Source organism: Hypanus sabinus, chromosome 9 (assembly GCF_030144855.1).
Source record: "Hypanus sabinus isolate sHypSab1 chromosome 9, sHypSab1.hap1, whole genome shotgun sequence".
Classification (NCBI taxonomy): Eukaryota; Metazoa; Chordata; class Chondrichthyes; order Myliobatiformes; family Dasyatidae; genus Hypanus; species Hypanus sabinus.
The window spans coordinates 56,627,012-56,648,923 of record NC_082714.1 but is presented as its reverse complement, the minus strand read 5'-3'; the positions used below and the strand labels follow the sequence as shown (position 1 = coordinate 56,648,923).

Genomic DNA, 21,912 nt, shown 5'->3' with positions numbered 1-21,912 from the left:
ATACCATTACATTTCTTGGTTCTCTAACTGACAGTACTAATATTTTCCTGTTGTTGACCATACATCAAGTTTTTGTCATCTGGAGACATCTTTATTGTAGCCCTTTTGTTTAAGTGTAAGTCACTATGGGGAACAAGTACTGAACCTTGTGTTACAGGTCTTATCATATCAGACACACTCCTTTCATCAAACCTACTTGTTTCTCTCCCAAATATAATCATTCTAGTCTGTCAGGACTCTCCCTGAACAAATCACTTTGCCTGGCACTGATTAACCAGAGCCTTTCCAGATCATGCCTTGGTCTCATTGCTACCATCAGGAAGAAGCCTGAAGGCACACAGTCAACAATTCAGGATCAGCTTCTCCTCTGCCATTTCTGAATGGATGTTAAACCAGTTAACGTTGGGCATACTAATTTATATTTTTGCTCTACTTATTTAAATACTGTAATTTGTGTTTTCTATTATGTATTGCACTGTACTGTTGCAGCAAATTCAACAAATTTCACGACATATGCCGTTGATATTAAACCTGATTCTGTAAGTTTATTAAGTCCCTTAGAACAAGTTCCACCAACTTACCTATAGTTGTTTAGACTGTAGCTACTTCTACCCCATCATGTTTTAATTCTCATGTTGTTATGGAAACCAGGATAGCTGAAAAATTATGGAAAGTGTAGTGTTAGCTTCCTGCTGCTTTGACATTCTGAGCTACATTTCATCTGGCTTTTTCGGGGGGGGGGGCATTTGGCAAAATTACCCTGACACTGATTCGTGATTTTGGGGATGTGACATGATTTTAGTACGTTTCATATTTGTCCTCAAAACTGTGTTTGCTAATTTTTGGCAGTGGGCATGCAACGTATCTCAGCGTGTTTATGGATTCATTCTACCCTTGATCTGGAATGAGGGTTGGTGTGTTTGTAGGTCTAAACCATGCTGTTTATTTAATACGGTGCTGAGTGAGTGTGTTGAGGGTTATTCTGCACATCTTTCCATTGTTTCAGGTGGGTGATCCAACTCTGAGTGTGCTGGAGCTGTGGGGAGCAGAGTATCAGGAATCCAATGCTCTCCTCTTGCGTTCAAAGGACTCTGAGTTTCTGCGTGCTGTCTGCAATAGAGAGAAATGTCCTGTTGATTTTGTTGGTAAAATAACTGGAGATGGAATGGTGAGTAAATTAGCTTATCTCTTAGCTGATTGAGGGTGGGTTAACTTCTGTTTAATGCATTGAACCCTCTGGTCTGTGACCACATTCCTGGCATACTCTGGATTCTTAAGCACTGGCTCACTGCCTATTGAAAAGAATCTTGTGTGAATACCCAAACAGCAAGGACACGTTTTTCTTTTGTTTAAACAACTTTACTTTCAACATCTCCCTTCAATACCTGAGAGCCGCCACCTTTATATACCACAATCTCCCTCCACACGCAAATAACAAGGAGAGTGTGCATGCATACTAAATACTTACATAGTTGAAAAGAACAGAACTGAACAATCCTTTTCGTGTATATATATTTTTTTAAATTTAAAACAATTCAAATGTCCATTATGATATGGGAACTAGTTCTCACACTTGAAGTTAATACAGTTCTTCAGGTACCAAATGCCTTCACTAAGTGCCTTTAACAGCATGAGCTGGAACTAGTTGTTCCTTTGTGTCTACAAAGTTCCCTTTGATCATAGCACCTGATGAATTTTCTGTGCTTAGACAAAGCCTCTTTTCTGTAACTGGCTTGGTGGATTTGATGGCATCAACCAAAGATGTCTGTGACACAAGTTATTTGTAGACTGTCCTCCTTTGGATCACCATGGAAAAGCTCAGAATAGAGAGTGGACAGAAAAACTGCATTATTATACTTTTAGACATTGCAAGAGTTTCTCCTGCCAATGTACTACATACATCATCATTTTCACCTCTCTGTTGGCATGTGTTGCCAATAGAGAAGTGAAAAACTTACCTCTTCTCCCTTCAGCACAATAAAATAGCCCCCTGGAATACCTCAATCAGGAAGATTGTGCTGGATGCCAAGTTGCAGGCCTCAAACATGATATGAGGTCTGCTCTGCCTTAGAATCTGACCAAACTTTGACCTAAGTTGTTCCACTTCAGCTTCACTGAGGGGTGCACCCTGTTGTGTAACACGTCAGGATTCCATTCGGATTGTCTGAAGATTCTTGATGTAGCTTTCTTGGTGCAGTTGTACTGTTCCATCAATAGCAAGGAGGTCTATCCCTACGTAGCAGAATCTGTCATGTTCTTCCCGTCCAACCTGAAAGGCTGACTTTAGCTGATGGGTTACTGTTGTGGTGAAGTTTTTGTGAGTCTCTCCATATGAAGTCATCAACATAACAGGCAAGTATTCCAATCACATGATATCCTGAATTTTATCAGTTTAAAAAAAAACAGCTGGATCCACATGTGACATCTTTCCACCTGTTTTCAACGTTATTCTCTTCTCCTTTTTATACTAGCAGAGTGATGCATCTGCTGGACCATTCACATACTTTTTGAGTTTCCACAGTGTTCCTTCACTTCTGGCTTCAGGAGGCCCATTCCCTGTAAGAATGCAAATTTCATGTCCGTGCAATGGGGTTGCCAATGCTTTTGACATATCACAGAGAAGTAGTCCAAGAGAATCTGATGCACGTGTTGGTGAGTCTTTTTGGAGTTCTTCTATGTTCAGTTCTTCAAAACCTCTAGCGACCAGACGTGCTTTTTGTATAATTTCTGTAGGGGATTCTTTCAGGGTACACAACCATCTTGTAGACACTGTCTTTTGACCAATGTCTCTGGTTTCTTCAACACTCCATTATTTCTCCAACTTCTGATTTCATCCTGTTTTGCAGATTCAAATGACACCTCTGTAGTTACTAGGACCTCTTCATTTTGACATATCTCAGATGGTCCACCCAGATCTATACTTGATTCAATATGAAGTCTGTTAACACATGACATGTCAACTGACCCTGCAGCGCCAGCAACCGTGACTGGTTCTAGGTAATTTGAGTTGTACCAACTCTTGTTTCTCTCGGTGGCTTTACCTGCTCGTCCTAAGACCTCAGCTTTGTATGAGATACCAGTGTTTTGGTCTACAACTTTCTCAGTTTGTCCTGTTTTAAGACTGAAACTTCCATGTTATCTTTGCACTTGTGATAACTTCTGTTCAGGCAAGTCTGAGTCCCTAGCTGCACTCTCTCCAGCACTGTCTGGTCTGTGCCACTGTTTGGGTCCTTAGCTGCACTTTCCTTATCCTTGTCTGTGCTGTGTGACAGTGTGCCAGGTAATTGCTTTTCATTTTTTTGTGTCATTCTCCATGGAGTTCTGATGGTCTTTAGTTTGTGCTTTACATAGTCTGGAATGATACACTCTCACATATGTACCTTCATGTCTCACGAATACCACAAGTCCATCCTGGCCAACTGACATTCTGTACAGTATGCTCTTTTGTAATACACTATGTCCCCTGCTTCATATTTGTCATTTGTAGGAGGGTCCTGTATCCTCGGTGCTCTTCGAATTCTCTCTGAACACTCTGCTTCAGTGGAAGCCTTCCTTAATGCATGCAGTGCTGAAATACCTTTCCCAAGCCATTCACTCCTTGTAGGGTCCTCTAGAGCAGGTGGTCTTTCAACCAGTACAGAGGGAAGGTTAGAATTCTGGCCCAACACCAATCGATATAGGCTGTACCTATGTATATTCTGCATGGTATTCTTTGCCATCATGTCAATGTTAAAGTTCTCTGCAGTATCTCTAAATTCATCGTTATTAAATTTGCCACTATTATCACTGAGTACGTTCTGAAGAGGGCCATATACACTTATCCAGGAATGGATGAGGTTTTTTTCCAATCTCTGAGGGTTTCTTTGTGTTTACAATGCTACCAGTATTGAAACGTGTGAACTCATCAATGATGTGGAGGTATCACACTCCTTGCTCCAGTTCATGTAGGTCTACGGCTCCTGTTTCATTGTATTCAGATGCTAGTGGCAAACCAACTGCAGGCTTGGGCTTTCCAAACTTTTGGCACGTCTCACATCTGTCAATCATCTGCTTTAGAATGGAAAAATAATTAGCATCTTTGTTTCCTGAACTCCTGAGCAGTTTCTGAAGTCTTATCAATTGAAGTGTGTCCAAACTGCTTGTGAAGTTTGAGCAACACATTGTTTCTCATCTATAGTCATGTTTTGTGTGACAGTTGGTGCTTCATTCTCACATTGGTTCTCAGTAATGCCTTTATCCAGAATGTTCACACAGTAACGTCCAGGGCTGGTGAGCTCGAGAGACACTAGCTGTTGAAACATCATTGCTTGGTCATTCTCCATTTCCAGTACCACTCTTTTTTTAAGAGAAGATTTACTCAAGTGTAATGGAATGTTCACTGGTATCACCTCCGTTTCAATGTAACATTTTGTCTGCCCTATTTTTACGGGGATGTTCACTGTTTTTGGTGGATTGTACAATCTTTCCACCTCCAAATTTGAATGCTTTTTTCCTGGGTGGATCTCTGTTCACCGGTTTCTGCACTTCATTCTGGTTTAGTTCACTTACACAGCTTTCAAGCCATTTTTATCCACACATTGTACTTGTGCACTTAGAATCTCCAGGGTCTGCTGTTATTGATACAATCATCAAAATCTCTACCTCAGATGTCTTTGCATTAGTAAGTGATTCCTTCACAAGCAATGTGATTTGGCACTCTTCTACATCTTCCGATTTGATATTTTCTTCAGTTAGCCTAACTTGTTCAGTTCTATGCAAATGGTCTTGCTCAGTGGTAAATACTTTGACATTCCGCACATTTCGATCTCCTAACATACTTATTGATTGGATTTGTGCCAGGTAATGGTACCCTTGTCTGGTCCCTCTGGGACCTAAGCTTGCTAAACTCTCATTTCTGCTCAGCAAAGTATGCCGTTTCCTGATTCAAACTAGTTCCGACTATTGTCTTAGTGGTCTTTTCTTCAAACATCCTCAGCGCTGATTTCATAGATGCAGATATAAGTTCTGTACATGAAGTTAACACTAGCTGTCTGTCCTATGTCTACACACGCATTATCCAACAATATGAAAACATACAGTGTAAGGAAGTTCCATTTTGCATTTATGCATGTGAGTGTAGCTTTGTTCAAAATCAATATCAGCCATATTTTTAGAATTGTCTTTGTAAATTGTCAGTCTGAATGTGCCTCATAAATCCAATCTTTTTCTTCCTTCAAAAAAAAACACAGCCAAGTGTATTTATTAGCATTTTCATACTATCATCTTTGTTCAGGTCTTCCACCGAAATTCTCACTGTGGTCACTCTCGCTTTTCCCGAAAGTGACATCACAACAGCCATGGTTCGCTTCGTCTTCTCCAGTTCCATAACACGAGTCCATATTCCAATTTCATTTTTTTCAGCTTTCATATGGCTTGCTCTCATCAAATGCTGGCAGATCCAATAGTTGGAAGCCATTTTCTGCTACCACTGTGAACACCCAAACAGGAAGGACAGGTTTTTCTTTTGTTTAAACAATTTTACTTTCAACGTTTCCCTTCAATACCTGAGGGCCACCAGTTTTACATCCCACAGTCTTCCCCCACCCCCTCCCCATCTTACACACATAACAGGGAGAGTATGTGTGCATACTAAATACTTGCATAGTCCAAATGAGCAGAACTCAACACTTGTGCGTAATATCATTTATTTTCCAGATAGTGTTGGTTGATGATCGAGATGGTTCAAAGTCGGAGTTCTCCAATGATGAGCAGTCTGCTGCTTACCCTGTGAATATGAAGCTAGAGTGGGTCCTGGGGAAAATGCCCCAGAAGGTAAGGAATACGGCTTTTGCAGAGTGGCAGCCCTTGAACTGAGAGCAAATATTCACATCCAATTGAAGCCTTTAAAGGAGAGACACAACAACTCTCATTATTCCCTTCTCTGGATCTTGTTTTGTGTGAGACAATTTCAAAGCATGCAAGTTGATCATTTTGCATGAAATGATATGTTATTGATTTTATTGTCATGTTTTTCCTGAGCAAAGCTGACTGTATCCACATCGTCATTGCGGTCATCTACTTCCATCGTGGGAATGTTGTTCACTTGCTCCTCCCTCAGCTCTTGCACTCTTGTTTTCTTTCAGTTGTGATGAAGGGTCTTACTCATGAAAGATAATTGCCTCTTTCACTGATGCCTCTTGATATGAGTTTGTCCAGCATTATCTGCTTTCTTCCCTCTAGTTTATACTCTATAAACATAAGTATCCAAATCTGTTCCTGTATCATCTTTTACTACTCTGTATTCAATGACTTGCAATTCTGACCATGTCTTGATTTTAAAATTACAACCCCTGTGTTGTATACCTTTTCGAATAACCTTAGTGCCTAAAATTTATTTTTAAAATCTTAAGAATCAGCATTTCTCCAATTGTAGTGGTTGCCTGTATATTCCCATTTTTAACTTTATTTGAAAGATATCAACGTCCCCTGCAACTCTTGGTGTAAAGCAGTAGCATAGCCTGCAGACGTCATTGGAATTAACTATATTCTACATTCACTATTATACTAATATGCCCTGCATCACTCATTGTAGCACACAGATAGATTGCACAAATGGACCTACCTACTTGGTAAAGGATGCATATAGACTGTATGATTGCAGTCACTCTGTACACTGCAGCTTTCATGGTAACTTTAATGATCTATATATTCTTTGTACACTGTTGTAGCCTGCACAATGTCATTCCAATGTAGTGATGCCTTTCACTGTAATATAACTTTATCTTGCCACACTGTAACTATTATACCCCAGCTTTCACCATAAGGCATTTGTATTGTGCTTGTCTAACTTGTATTCAACAACTTTACTGTACTTCTGACATATCTTGTGCGTTCAAAAACATAACTGATACACCATTCAGCAGAGTCAGCACAGTGCTCACAGATGGATATTGATTATTCTGCTTGCAGCTGTGATAAAGGCTGCGTGTTTCCCTAATCGATTACTGAACCATGCTGATACATATTTAGTACAAGCATCATTAACTGTAACATACTCTGCACCCATCGATGTAAGACATGTCAGAAAGCTTCCTATCCGGATGCATCATGGCTTCCTGTGGGAACTCCTCTTCCTGAGACTTAAAAAGCTGCAGAGTTGCAGGCATAAGTCAGCACATCACAGAAACCAGCCTCCCCTCCATGGACTCTGTCTACACTTTTGAACACTTCGGTAAAGCAGCCAACAAAACCTGACCCACACCACACATTTTCTCTGCTCCAATTGTGCAGAACATACAACATCCTGAAAGCCTGTACAACCTGGATCAGGGACAGCTTCTATCCCATTATTAGAAGACTATTGAATGGTTCCCTGGTACGATGAGATAGACTTCAAATCTACCTCACTATGGCACTGCACTCTGTAACTGTAACACTTTATTCTTTTTGTTGCTGTTTTCCCTTGTACTACCTCAAAGCAGTTTTTCCTCTGTACCTACTACATATGACAATAATTTACCAATTTACATAACAGTAACTCCAAAACAAAACTAATTGTAAGGAAACATTGATCTGGGAATGCGCGCCTTAGTTTTGGTTTTACTTAAAGCGAGGCATGCATGTATGTGATGTATGGCATTCATGTACTTGTAACCCATAATGAATTATATAAACAACAAAGAATGCTTAAACAGTGTATTTACAATATTACTGAAATAGTAAGTATGCAGCAATTCCCCATATGCTTCTCTTTAACTTAGTCTAATCTCCCATGTTAAAGCTGCAACAAGAATAATGTCCACTGCTCTGTGTGCCCTATTTCCCCTTTTCATTTACTGTCTGTCACCAACCTGTCAATTTACTTTCAATTCTCCCCAAACACATTTGTGGAATTGTACTCATTCTTTGGACTGGCTGGTAGTGTAGTGGCATCAGCACGGAACTTCAAGGCGGAGGGTCCTGAGTTTGAACCTGACCGGGTTCTGATCTGGGCAGCAGCAGGATCGGTGCAATCTACTTCCGTATCTCACCGTGAAAACCTACACAATCCATAGGGTCGCCAGGAGTCAACACACAACTCATTTTTTAGTTGATACGCCGTGTAATACTAAAACACCCGGCACTCTTCATTGCAGTGCACTAATATATCAAGCATATTCACAAACTCAAGCAGTTGGCACTCTTTACTGCATCGGATCCAGAGTGCCATTATTTCATTTTCTCTTTCACCTGTATACTTTGAATGACATTAAGCCTTCATTAATCTTAACCAGTTGATATAAATGGGTATCCTGAAAATGGTTCAATTCTTACTATGACATGCTGTTTAAAGGCTGCACACCAAATGCCCCTCACTGGTACACTGATAGGGTGTATACAGTATTTCACTGACGTCGGAGAGGGTTCGGAGGAGGTTCATGTGGATGATCCGGGAAATGGTTATCATGTAGCAGTGATTGAAGGCTCCAGGTTTGCTTTAATATGGAGAATTGGGGGTGGGATCTTATTGAAACTTATCAAATGTTGAAAGGTCTAGATAGAGTGGATGTGAGGAGAATGTTTCCTTTGATGGGGAAATCTAGGTCTAGATGTCACAGCTCTCAAAATACAGGGATATCCATTTAGAACAGAGATGAGGAAATCAGAAGGTGCTAAATTTGAAATTCATTGCCACGGGCAACTATGGAGGCCATGTCATTAGGTGCATTTAAGTCAGAGATTGATAGATTCTTGATTAATCAGAACAGGAAAGGTTAAGGGGAGAAAGCAAGAGAATGGGGTTGAAGAAAATGGGTGATGAAATGGCAGAGCAGACTCGATGAGCTGAATGGCCTAATTCTACTCCTATGCCTTATAATATTCCCCGCGTACTTCACTTTAATGTGACCAATTACCTCACTGATAGCCACATGGATCTCTCAACCTTTAATATATCCTGCACAGATCACTGTAATACTGATGCATACTTTGCACCTCAATGCTAAATACTCTGCAAATGCCACTAACTCTTAATGTTATCCACCCCTCACAATAAGACATTGACAATCTACCTGCAGCATAGTAGGATGATGTTTGACCCAGCAACTCTGCACCAGCTCTGAGGCTTCCCAGTGGTCCTATCTCCCCCATGAATTCCTATTCCCTCTATCAACTACACATTCCTCATTGATCTGCGCCCACCTCCCCCCCCCCCCCAACCAACTCCTGCACCACCCTCCTACGCTGTAGATAGTTTGCAGTGGTCAGTTACCCTAGCAGAGCATGTATGAGATGTGGGAGGAAACTGCAGCAGTAGAGTTAAGCTCAGAGAATCAGAAAAGAATGTGCTGGTTCCACACAGGAAAGGCCATTTTTATGGTAATACCTTATTATACCACTGAAGTGTATGCACCACTTCCAGTAATTGCTGAAAGAATCTTCACCCCCACTGAATGTTCAATGGATTCCACATCCATTGCTGCTACTCCTGCTGATTCAGATGTTAATTGGTTACAAATTTCATGCATCATCTTTAATATGTTTTACAGGAGTTCATTTTAAATCGGAAGAAGCCCAGTCTTCAGCCTCTGACCCTACCGGCAGGCCTGAATGTGAGGGAAGCCCTGAGCCGTGTACTGCGACTGCCCGCGGTAGCCAGCAAAAGATACCTGACGAATAAGGTGAGATGGGGAAGACACAGGGAAAGAGAACTAAACCATAACAAGGTCGGACGCCTAGGTAATGTGGGACACGAGCATGTGAAGTGTTTGAAATGGCTACCATTGGTTAAGTACAGTCTACTCTTCTACAGGTGGACCGTTCAGTGACGGGTCTGGTAGCCCAGCAACAGTGTGTAGGACCACTCCACACTCCTCTTGCTGATGTGGCCGTCATTGCCCTATCTTACTTTGATACTGTGGGAGCTGCCACGGCAATTGGAGAGCAGCCCATCAAAGGGCTGGTCGACCCTGGGGCTGGAGCCCGAATGGCTGTCGGGGAAGCTCTGACTAACCTGGTGTTTGCCCGTGTGACGGACCTCAAGGTAAGTGGTGACTATGAGTTTGTCCACACTTCTCCCCTACTCCAACCTCTCCCTTCCTTCTCCTCACTTAAGGCTTACAAGCGCTCTTTATTTAATAGAACATAAAACGGAATCAGAATCAGGTTTAATATCACCGGCATATGTCATGAAATTTGTTAACTTGGTTGTACAATGCAATACATGCTAAAGAAAAAAAGTTAATTACAGTATGTAATTTTAAAAAGAGAGGTAGTGTTCATGGGTTCAGTGTCCATTTAGGAATCAGATGGCAGAGGAGAAAAAGCTCTTACTGAATCATGAGTATGCCTTCAGGCTTCTGTATCTCCTTCCTGATGGATCTACAGTATATCCCTCTTTCTCTTTTCAAAATCTCTTAAGTGCTACAATCAAATCTGCTTCCACCTCCACCTCTGGCAGCCTGCTCCATGCATCTAACACTTTCAGTAAAAAGAAAACCATGCCCTACACATCTCTTGGATTTTCCTCTTCTTATCTTGAATGTATACCCCCCTCATTTGATCACTTACCCTGGGAGAAAGATTCTGTGTACCCTATTTGTGTCTTTTGAGCTTATAAACTTCTGTCGGGTTTTCCCTCTGCCTCCACTCCAAAGAAAACAAGTTTGTTCAATTTCTAACCACAAATACATTCTAATCCAGAGTGCATCCTTGTAAACCTCTTCTGCACTTTCTCCAAAGTCTCCAGGTCCTTTTTGTAAGGAGATGACCACTATTCCATATGTGGCTTTGCTGAAATCTTATACAGCTGCACCATAATCATGGACTCTCCTCACTCACTGCTTCCAGTCGCACCATTCACAGACTAGCTGCCCCCACCAGTTGCCGATCCTTTTCTCCAGTCTGTACCGGCTGCTGCCTGTTACTTGCCTGTTTATTCCAAAGTCCTTCAGTGTGTGTTCTCTCTTTGGTAGGATGTTAAGTGTAGCGGTAACTGGATGTGGCCAGCTAAGTTGCCGGGGGAGGGTGCAGCTCTGTACGATGCCTGTGAGGCCATGTGCTGTGTAATGGCTGAACTTGGAATTGCTGTGGATGGTGGAAAGGATTCCTTGAGTATGGCTGCTCGTGTGGGTCAGGAGACCGTCAAAGCCCCAGGTAAGTAGCAAAGGTGTGCTGTGGCAGAGGCCTTTCTATCCTAGGTGCTTGGCAAAGCCATTTATTTGGTCCATTGACCTTGCAACGAGCAATCCTTGTATCCTATGGAGGTTCTTACTGGAACTACAGAATATTTTTATCACTTGATTATTTGGTCTATCTTATTTCTGCTCATTATAAAAGAACTTCCCAGTGTTACCCAATTCAAAGCAATGGGTCCATTGCCCTGCTGGTCTCAGCTCTTGAGATCCTGTTTTAATGAGAGGGTTTCTGCTCCCACTACCCTTCTGGGCAATTAGTTCAGGGCAATTACAACCCAATGAGTTTTTTAACCGTAAACTGGCCGGTGTATGGTCACCGTCAGTAATATTAGCACTTTGTTCTGGTGTTTTTCCCAAGCAAACAATTTTAAATTCTCCAGCTGCTGTTTCAGAATTTGAACCGTCTCTGGATCATTAGTCCAATAGACTAGATCCTGTGTCACCCTTATTTACATTTAACAATTCAGCTGTGTCCTAACTTTCCTTCCTTGCACCATCGGTTTACAGGCCGTATCATTCAGGGATTTGGGCTATATTTCCGTCACTGTTTTACTGCTATCATTATTTGTGTCTTGTGTGTGTCTGTTGATACCGTGTTTTGCAACTTGGCCCAGAAGGAACATTGTTTCATTTGGCTTGATTCATGTGTATGGTTGAATGACAATTAAACTTGTACCTTTTGTGTTAATATTCTTAACTCTTGGGATCCTGAAAACATTTCCAACAACCTGGTCCTGCAACCTTTGCTGATTGGTGTATGCACCCCTCCCCCATATCTTTATTTTTTTTATCTACTTCAAAGCTATACCATTTGGCTCATACTCCAACTCATTTTTCATTGTGGGTCTCTTCACTTTTGCATGAGATTTCACCCCAATGTATGTTAAGAACCTATGAACTAGAGCCAGTTGTTGAACATGCAGCCTTTCCTGAACTTTGACCTTTTCTTGTGTCCCATGACTGAAGAGACCAGAGTCTAATGTTCCCCTTTATCAACTCCCACCTCTTTGTATCCTGAGAGAGCACAGGTCTTCTCCTAGTGTTAAGTGACTAGCTGCTTCTACAGAGTGTCTGTTGGCTATCAGAATTGCTCTTTAAATTTGTTTAACGTCATTTGGTTGCTTATTTTTATATATAAAAATGTTTTTAAATTGTATGCCACTTACAAAAATATGTTGCAATTATTGGCCAGGGCCACTCTACCAGCAGCTCCCAACCTGTGATGTCCATCACTAAGGAAGACAAAACCAGGAAAATAGATAGGAACATCACCTGCGAAGTCTTTTTCCAAGCTACACACTGTCCTGCACTAGAAGTCTCACTGATCCTCCATTCCAGTTGGTTCTAAATTCAGGATCTTCCTGCCCAACAGCATTGAGGAGCATCTTCACTGGAAGTGCCATGTGGTTCATCTCCTTAATGGCTATTAAGGATGGGCAATAAATGTTGGCCTTGCCAGTGGAAACCAGATCCCAGGAAAAGAATCAAAACACAATTAAAGCAAATGAGAACGCTCTACTTTCTCCCATTGATTCTTTCCTCCACTTGTTCCATGGCCTGCAGTATTTTGTGCCAGTCTAACTTGGGGTGGGTTCCATGAATGGATATCCCCGTGTGGGAGGTGGGCGATCTGCAGAGGATCACGCTGTTCCAGTGGAGTCCCGAAGCAGCCAACCACCAGCTGATGCCCGTTTTTCTTCTGATTCTCAGGCTCCCTCGTGGTCTCCGTTTATGCAATGTGTCCTGACATCACCACCACTGTGACTCCTGACTTGAAAAACCCCCAAGAGCAAGGTACGATTTCAGTTGCTGTTGACAACAGAGATTGCAAGGTTCTAGCATGGTCAGAAGGGTGTCTTCCTTCTTTGATTCAATTGGCAAGCGGGTTGTTGAATTGAGAGCACTGTAGCAGGAAGGTGTAAAATGTAATGTTGACATTGTCCATGTTTGGGGCCGTGACTTTGTGCCAGGTCACACATTAAAGTACAGCTATGTAGGGTTGCTGTGGCCTAATGCTTCTCTGTCTATGTTTAGGGGTGCTGCTGTATGTACCTGTTACACCTGGTCAGTATCGAATGGGAGGAAGTGCTTTGGCTCAATGCTACTCTCAGATTGGCAACTGCTGCCCGGACCTGGACAGTCCACACAATCTCAAGTCCTGCTTTGCTGTCACTCAGCAGCTGCTGGGCGGTGAGTCTACGAGTCTGGAACACTTCCCCACTTCCTGTGCGGTCCCATTGTTTCATGTTCTTAATCTTTCCTTGCCCCAGAACGATTGCTGAGTGCTGGCCACGATGTCAGTGACGGAGGGTTACTCACATGCTTGATCGAGATGGCCATCGGAGGGAACTGTGGCATTGATGTCAGCATTGAAAACAAAACTTGTCACAGTGAGACCAGCGGTAAGTTACTGCAAATTCTCGTCATCTTCTCTGTCCCCAGTGACCTCCTTGAGCTAGTTTAATCTCCCCATTCCTTTATGTAGACTTCCTTCCAGCAACAGCCACGACATCCCATACCTGGCTATGTTGGCTCCTTCTTCCAGCCTACCTGACCATGTATGAACCTTCATTTCAAAGGTGTCTATAACCTTTCTATACACTCTTTCCCAACCATTCTCTGCCCCACAGCTCCCAAACCCTTTGTGGCCAAACTCTCCCAGCTGACACAGATTACTCTTGTTTCCCCAGTACTTGAGCTGTTATTTTCTGAGGAGCTGGGTTTGGTGTTGGAGGTTTCAGAAGCATCTGCCAACGAAGTGAGTTCTCGGTACAAAGCAGCGGGACTTCAGTGCTGGCGGATTGGTTCCACCATTGGACAGGGTTCCCAGAGCACAGTGAGTAACCCAGTGAGGGCCGACTGGCTGAGTTTTTAGGTGATGTGTTTATCAGGAATACTGGGGTTCCTCTGTTGCACCATGAGGGTGCCCTAGGCTGCAATAAATGATGGGGCTACCAGGTATTCTTGGGATTGGGAAATGACCGAAGTTATTATGGATCCAGAGTATAGTGATTGAGCCTCTTGTGTTGCTATTCCTTGGTTGCTGTTGCACTTCCTGTTTAATGCAGTGAGTGAATTAAATATCCATTTGATGTAATTTGTTTGTAAAATTGGGGCGAGTCATTTATCTGCTATCTCTGGTCATGGTGAGGAGATTATCAGATTCTCTCAGGTCATCCCCTCCACAGTTCAATCCCACAAATGGTTTCCTGGTTGAGTCACAGACCCAGCACCAATTCCTCACATCAGGGGCCGAGGGTTGAAGGAGGCATATTCCATTCCAGTTGCTTCTGTGGTTAATCTAGATCTTTTTTTCTCCCCCAGATTACAGTGCAAGTGAACGGAGAGGAGGTTCTCGCGGAGCAGCTGGCCACTCTCCGCTGCTGGTGGGAAGAGACCAGCTTCCAACTGGAGAGACTGCAGGCCAACCGGGCTTGTGTGGAGGAAGAGGAGAGAGGGATGGATCATCGCACGGCTCCCAAATACACTCTGAGCTTTGAACCAGTCACCAGCCCTAGACCAACAGCTGGGTTAGGTAAATAGGTGACATCATCCTCCAGTGCACAGTACACTTGTCAGATCCATGGACTATTGGGCACTCCGTCAATACACAGAACTAGCAGCAGAAAAACTTGGGTTATTTGGCCCTTTGTTCCAGCTTCACCATCTGTCAGTATCATAGCTGATTTGCTTCAGTGCAATTTTCCAGCATTGGTCCCCTTATCCGTGCTCCACCAGCTAGATAAACTCAAGACTGAACCTCCACAATGATTCACTGCCTTCATGAAGTCATTTCTCTCGAAGGCCTCCACATATTCAGTCACGTCAGAATTTTGAGAGTTGAAATGAGACCTCCTCTCCCCTCAGTCTCCTGAACAGAAGAAAATTTTGGCTTGGTCTACTCGGTCTCATGGCAAACCGGTAATCCTTGGAATCAGTCTAGTGAAACTGCATTGCACTCCCTCTGTAGCAAGTGTATCCAGTCATAAATAGAAAGACCAAAGTATGTCTGGCCATGGCCCTGTATAATTGCAGTAAAATGTCTTTATTCCTGTGCTCAAATCTTATTCTATTTTGACAGCTGATTCTAAGCCACGAGTGGCTGTGATGCGGGAAGAAGGCAGCAACGGTGACCGGGAAATGGTGGCGTCACTTGTTATGGCCGGATTCCAGGTAAAACCTGCAGTGCTGATGAAGGCTGTTCAGCCCATTGTATCTGTGCCAGTTTGATTAGATTGATCCCAGTGCCACTTCCCTTTTCATCCATATTTCTGTGGTTTACACTTCTGCCATTGCTGCTTCAGGCCTCTGCCTTTATCATTTCAGGCATCAATCCAGACTTCCATACTGGTTGAATAATCTTTTTTTCTGTTCAGTCATTTTGATCCTTTCATTATTTAACTTAAATGTATGCTCTCTGGTTAATTGCTGAAGTGCTAAAGAAAGTGTACTTAATCCAAGTATGGTCCTGGACCGTCATGATTTTTATATTCATCCCCCATCTGCTAAGATTCTGTTAATAGCCAGAAACTTGTGTCATCCTCTTACTCAATGTCACCAAAACCGAAGAGCTGATGATTGACTACAGGAGAAGGAAACCAGTGGTTCACGAGTCAATCCTCATCAAGGGATCAGAGTTGGAGGGTGTTAGCAACTTCCTTGGCATTATCATTTCAGAGGATCTGCCCTGGGTCCAGCATGTAAGTGCCATTAGAAAGAAAGCACGGCAGCACCTCAATTTTCTCAGAAGTTTGCAAAAGATGACATACTGAATCTAAAACTTTAACAAACTTCAGGAGCTGTGTAGTGGAGAATACACACTGGTTGCCTCGTGCTGTAGTATGGAAATACCAATGCCCTTGAATGGAACATCCTACAAAAAGTCGTGGATATGGCCCAGTTCATCACAAGTAATGCCCTTCCTACCACTGAACACATCTATAAATGTGCACTGTCACAGGAAAGCAGCATCCATCATGAAGAACCTCCACCATCCAGACCATGTTCTCTTCTCACTACTGCCATCAGGAGGGAGGTACAAAAGCCTTACAGTACACACCAGTACGTTTAGGAAGATTTATTACCCTTCAACCATCAGGCTCTTGAACCAGAGGGATAACTTCACTTGACCCAACACTGAACTGTTCCCACAGCCTGTGGCCTCACCTTCAAGGACTCTTCATCTCATGTTCTCTATCTATTGCTTACTTGTTCTTTATTATTTTTTCTTTCTTTTTACATTTGCGCAGTTGTGTTTTGCACATTAGTTGTTTGCCCGTCCTGTTGAGTGTGATCTTTCATTGATTCTATTGAGTTTCTTGTATTTACTGTGAATGCCCGCAAGAAAATGAATCTCAGGGTTTCATATGGTGACGTGTATGTAGTTTGATTAAATTTACTTTGAACTTTTGAACCTATGAATCTGTTCTGAATGAGCTTGATGACTGAACTTGCACTAAATTTCACTGCCTTTAGTTTGAAGAAGTGTACTCAATAGCCTGCCTCTTGTTCTGAGACTCCTTGGCCAGATTTAACATCCACCCTGCATCCAGCCCAGTCAAAACTTGAAACAGTTTCAACGATCTTTCATTGTCAAACTATAGAAAGTAATACCACCCTCAACAGTATCTCCTCAGGATTTTAATTTGTGCTTGGCTGGTAATGTATGTTTCCTCTACACCCTCTTGTGTGCATCATACTTTCCCTGCAGTGTGATCAGATCTGTACACTACACAGTAGCTGTGACTCAAGCCGTTCATTGTTATTGTGCACAAGTACAGTGAGGTATGGGTACAATAGAAAAAACTTGCAGCATCACAGGCACACAGACTCAGACAGCACAAAACACATTATACATAAATTATGCAAAACTGGTGCTTTATGCTATTTTGCTACCTCTTCCCTATGTGTGTATTCTATGAATAGCAAAGAGGTAATGAAACAGCATAAAGCACTAGGTCCACTATCTTTAGGCAATTGTGGATATCCACACCCAGTTCTCTCCATGCCTCAAAACCTCAAAGCTACCTTGGACTTTTGGATTGAATTCCATTTTCCAGCTTTGTATCTATTAGACAAATCCATTAATATTTTTCACCCTGGAAGTTCCTCACTATGAATTGCTTGGGTAAGATAATGCGCTTTACTTCTGCAGGTTTGGGATGTGACCATGACGGACATCTGTTCAGGACTGGCTCTGGATTCATTCCGTGGGCTGGTGTTTGTTGGAGGGTTCAGTTATGCTGATGTTCTGGGCTCAGCAAAAGGTAAAATATGTGGTTTTTAAAAAACCTTTTGCTCCAAAGAACAAGAACCCGCCCTACGTTGTCCTTTATTGTAAATTCCACATTAGGAAATGTGTAATGATGGGCATGAGAAACAGGAATATTAAATGAATGCCGACTGAGTGTAGAGGGACAGGAACTAGAGCATGGAAATAGACGTGGGGAAGCAGGATGATTTTGTGGGCGTTAACTGGGAATAGATGATCAGAAATATTTAATGAGCACTTATGGGAAATGGAATATTTAATGATATGGAAAGAAAGAACAACATTTGAATGAATTTGGGGGTGGAGGGAAACTGTTCAATGGACGATAAAAGGGAATGGAAAAGAATACTTAATGAAAACGAATAGAGGGGAATGAAAATGCAGGAACAGGAATAGTTAATTAAAAACTGACAGTAGGGGTTAATAGATATTAACAATTGTTCCACGAATGTTTAGCGAACAATGAAAATAGGAGCTTGTAGCCAACATTGGAAATGACCACATCAGAACATACAATGAACATTGGGAACAGGAATATTTATCGGATTACTATTTGGGAGTAGATAATGGAAGGCGGTAATTCGGGTGTTCGCACACCATGTTCCTGTGCATTTCCCATTTTGCTGATGCTGTACTACTAGTCTGTTTTTTGTCCTGTAGGTTGGGCTGCAACGGTGCAATTCAATGCCAGAGCACATGCCGAGTTTTCCAGGTTCCGTTCCCGGTCTGACACCTTTAGCTTGGGTGTGTGCAATGGCTGCCAGCTGATGGCACTGCTCGGCTGGGTGGCTTCAGAGACAGAGCTATCAGAAGGTGAGGGCAGCTTGTATCATGGTTCTCTTACATGGATTGTGTTAAATAGTAATACAAAGCCCCATTTGGTTAATATTCATTCAGCCCATTTACTTCTCCTGTGATGCACCGCATGAGCCTTTCCCATACACATTCCAGCAAATTCAACCACCATTATCCTTGTGGTGCTTCCCCTTTTAATGCCCCAAATCGATTGGATTCCCTGTTCAGGTGAGGTGGAGATTCTCATCCCTCTGCTGCTGAAAGGCTTTTGTGATTTTTAGAAGGATTGTGTTGAACTCATTTATATCTTGGTGGATATGCTGTTGCTGTGTCTACTCTTTTGAAATCAGTCATGATTTTATAGACCCATATCAGGTTTCCTATCACCCTTAACTCTTGAGAATGGAGCCCAGGCCTTGACACAGACCCCATTATATGTAATCTATTATGTAATAATTCTCAGTAGTGTGTTCATATTTCTTGCAGACTTGCAGATGTGTGTAAATACAAATTCTCGACAGCTGGTAAAGCTGGGGTGGTATTGAGTATTAATGACTAATGAAGTTTCTTTCACAGGGCTTGATTTGTCCAGGCCACATTACTCAAAAGATCAGGGGGGCCTCCTGTTTGTTAAAAGTTTTACTGAAGTATTACCATTGATAATTTCTCAATCCAAGTTTCAAATATAAATTCTAATGTTTTATTTATTATATCAGCCCTAAAGACTTTGCTACCACTTCCAGTGACTTAATGCCAGCTGTGAGTGGAAGGTGTTTGAATCCATTGCTTTGGAGATCTATTGACACTTGCCCATCTGTTTCAGGTGATGGATTGAAGCAGGGTGTCCTGCTGACGCACAACCGTTCTCATCGCTTTGAGTCACGCTTTGTTACAGTGACCATCTTGGAGAGCAGCTCACTTCTGCTGAATGGGATGGCAGGTTCAACCCTCGGCATCTGGGTTGCTCATGGAGAGGGTGAGTTGGTTTCTATTGTGACTGAGGTGGCGAGGCATCAGGGTGGTCACAAAAAAAGCACTAGTTACATGATCAGTTGTGATCTTGGATTCATGTAATCAAGAATGGAATGGTGCTTCAGGATCCGTGCACTCAGATCAGATTTGCTCTTCTCTAGAGCTGACCGCTTCAATGCCTGGACACGATGGGCCAGTGAGCACTTTCCCTGCCACAAGTTTTCATCATTCTATTAAATGGCTGTCTGAGCTTGCTATGTGCCAGTTGTTTAGCCTATTCGTCAATGGAACTAACTACATTTAACACGATCTTCATTGACTCTTGTATGGTTCTGCACTGCCTGAAAGGATTGGGGAAGTTTTCATACAAATATCTATGCAAAGATTAAAAGGCTATATCTGTAGACTTCCACTTACCTCATGGACTCTGCCAATATCTCTGACAGCCTATTGCATTTGCCTGTATCTTTTTGACCCTTGTCCTTTCTCTGAATGGAATGTCGTTTGTGTACCTATCTCTTCTTGTGTCTCTTGAACTCCTGAACTGTGTATGGACAGGATGTCCAACAGTGCAGAAGTTGTCTGTGTATCTCTCCAACTCTGGTCCAGTGTAGCAATGATGCATGCAATAGTGTGGAAGTCTCCTTGTGTATCTCCCTCTATCTCCTTTCTACACAAGTACAAGAAGACCTTGCTTCTCAGTGGTAACATTTGCACAACTTTTTGATTGCAGAGAGTGGAATTTAGAATTCCCTGCCTGGAAGTGTGGTGAAAATATGAGTGAATTCAATAAGAATTTGTTGGAAATTTCAAAGCCAGTACAAGGGAATGGGATTGATGGGATTTCTCTGCTTGGAGTCAATATAGACTCAATGGGGTCAAACAGCCTCTGTGTTGTAATAATGGGACTGGTGGAGTTGGGGGTGATGGGGTGAAAATCTAACGGTGGTTCAAACAGCATTGTCTTGTTGGGGTGTGGGAGTTGTACCAGATCAAATGGAGTGGTCACTTCCTGTCCCATTTACCTTGCAGGTTACATGCAGTTTGAGTCAGAAAGAGTGCTACAGATGGTAACTGAGAACGGCCTGGCTCCAATCCGATACTGTGATGACTTGGGTGTTCCAACGGAACGTTATCCTCAGAATCCCAATGGTTCTCCATTTGGAATTGCAGCGCTGTGCTCAGCTGACGGCCGGCACCTTGCCATGATGCCTCACCCGGAGCGTTGCACCTTACTGTGGCAGTGGGCCTGGATGCCCGCTGAGTGGCAGCAGTCACTCACTGCGTCACCATGGCTACGCATGTTCCAGAACGCATACGACTGGTGTCTGCAGAGTCTCTGATGGCTGCTGTGGCTCTTGGTATTGATACTGACTACCCTCATAGGTTCACCATCTCATCTTTGCTTGGACTCGGCACAACTGCCTTTTCAAGTACTGAGTCCTAGCACTCATCTTTATCCATTGTCCCTTTTGCTCTCCCCCCTGCTTTGTCCACTTCCAGGGAAGGGGGAGGTGAGGAGAGAAATTAATTCTGATAGTGTATGGACCCTTTGCCTTTCACGTACATGGCTTCTGTAAAATATTTTAGTGAAAAATAAAAAAACAAATTTAACAGTAACAAATGTTACCTGCTCTTCTCATTGCATTTAGTCTGAACAAGGTGAAGGAGTTAACCTTCCTTTCCAACATTTGAACAGCATGAGTTTTATGTAGAGATAAGTTCCCTCTGCATTTTCCCCCCCAGTCTAACAACTATGACAAGTATAGGACATTTGGATACTATTCAAAATCTCTCTGCACTTTTCTTATAAATATCTCCAGGAACAGCTAAGGCTGTACAAGAGAAATGGGGTTTCAGCTTCAGGCAATTCTAAAATAGAACTGTAGGTTTGTGGGAAATCCTGGCTGATTAGGAATATAAAGACCTGCATTACTAGGGAGACCATATGGTCCTTGAGTCTTTAAAAGGCTGCTGAAAAGGTTGTTCTATTGAATTTCTCTCTCGCAATCATTGTCCATAACCTGCTGATTCAGAAAGAAATTGAAATGCGGAATAAGCCTGGTGGTGGGGTACGAAGGTAACACAGCTTGCAGCCTCGGGCCAGGTCCAGCGAGAAGCGTACACAGGCTTGCCTGATAAGCCAACAAAATCAAGACATAGGTTGATTTTGGGAGTTGAAGCAGTGTAAACTTGGGGAAACAAACCATCACAGTGGTGGATGACACCATGTTGTGAACTTGGGAGATTGTGAGGATCAAGAGGAACACCTAAGCAGTGTAAGCTTCTATTCCCGGATATCATCTTTCCTGTTTGACTGTTCCAGCAGGGTCAGACGAACCTGCTGGGTGTGTGCCTAGATAATTAGTCTTGTGTGGTTTACATGTTTTTAATTGAACCAATAAAGGTAAATGCAGGTTCTATCTGTGCCAAACCAGTCACTGTTGTTGAAGGTGAATACCTACAACATACCTCAGCAGACTATTGACTGTCCTCAGAATGATGTCAGTCCTATAGATCCATCTTCCCTCATGTCCATCTCTCTGCCTGCAGTTTGTCACTGGAAAGCCAGAATTAGAGGTAGCACTGCCTTAATCAGCCTTCTCTCTCAGTTCATCATGGAATGTAATTGACTCTGTAGTCGCACGGCACAGATCTGTGCTGACCATCAAGCATCCACTTACTACACAAATCCTGCAGCAGTTAGCATCATTCTCCGTA

The 21,912-nt window shown here is 42.6% G+C and overlaps 1 protein-coding gene across 2 annotated transcripts in view; it reads left to right on the top strand.

The window, feature by feature from the left end:
* pfas (phosphoribosylformylglycinamidine synthase) overlaps positions 1-20,603 on the top strand; it is a 43,094-nt gene extending 22,491 nt beyond the window's left edge. For both annotated transcript variants that reach the window (XM_059979750.1, XM_059979749.1), the window contains 15 exons: positions 1,007-1,168; positions 5,695-5,811; positions 9,507-9,638; positions 9,770-10,000; positions 10,932-11,112; positions 12,864-12,947; positions 13,188-13,343; positions 13,424-13,555; positions 13,844-13,989; positions 14,478-14,688; positions 15,235-15,326; positions 17,308-17,419; positions 18,085-18,237; positions 19,043-19,195; positions 20,224-20,603. In XM_059979750.1, the coding sequence (XP_059835733.1) occupies positions 1,007-1,168; positions 5,695-5,811; positions 9,507-9,638; positions 9,770-10,000; positions 10,932-11,112; positions 12,864-12,947; positions 13,188-13,343; positions 13,424-13,555; positions 13,844-13,989; positions 14,478-14,688; positions 15,235-15,326; positions 17,308-17,419; positions 18,085-18,237; positions 19,043-19,195; positions 20,224-20,534 (2,373 nt within the window). In that variant the 3' untranslated portion in view covers positions 20,535-20,603. The remainder of the gene's footprint in view (positions 1-1,006; positions 1,169-5,694; positions 5,812-9,506; positions 9,639-9,769; positions 10,001-10,931; positions 11,113-12,863; positions 12,948-13,187; positions 13,344-13,423; positions 13,556-13,843; positions 13,990-14,477; positions 14,689-15,234; positions 15,327-17,307; positions 17,420-18,084; positions 18,238-19,042; positions 19,196-20,223) is intronic.
* Positions 20,604-21,912: the final 1,309 nt, after the last annotated feature.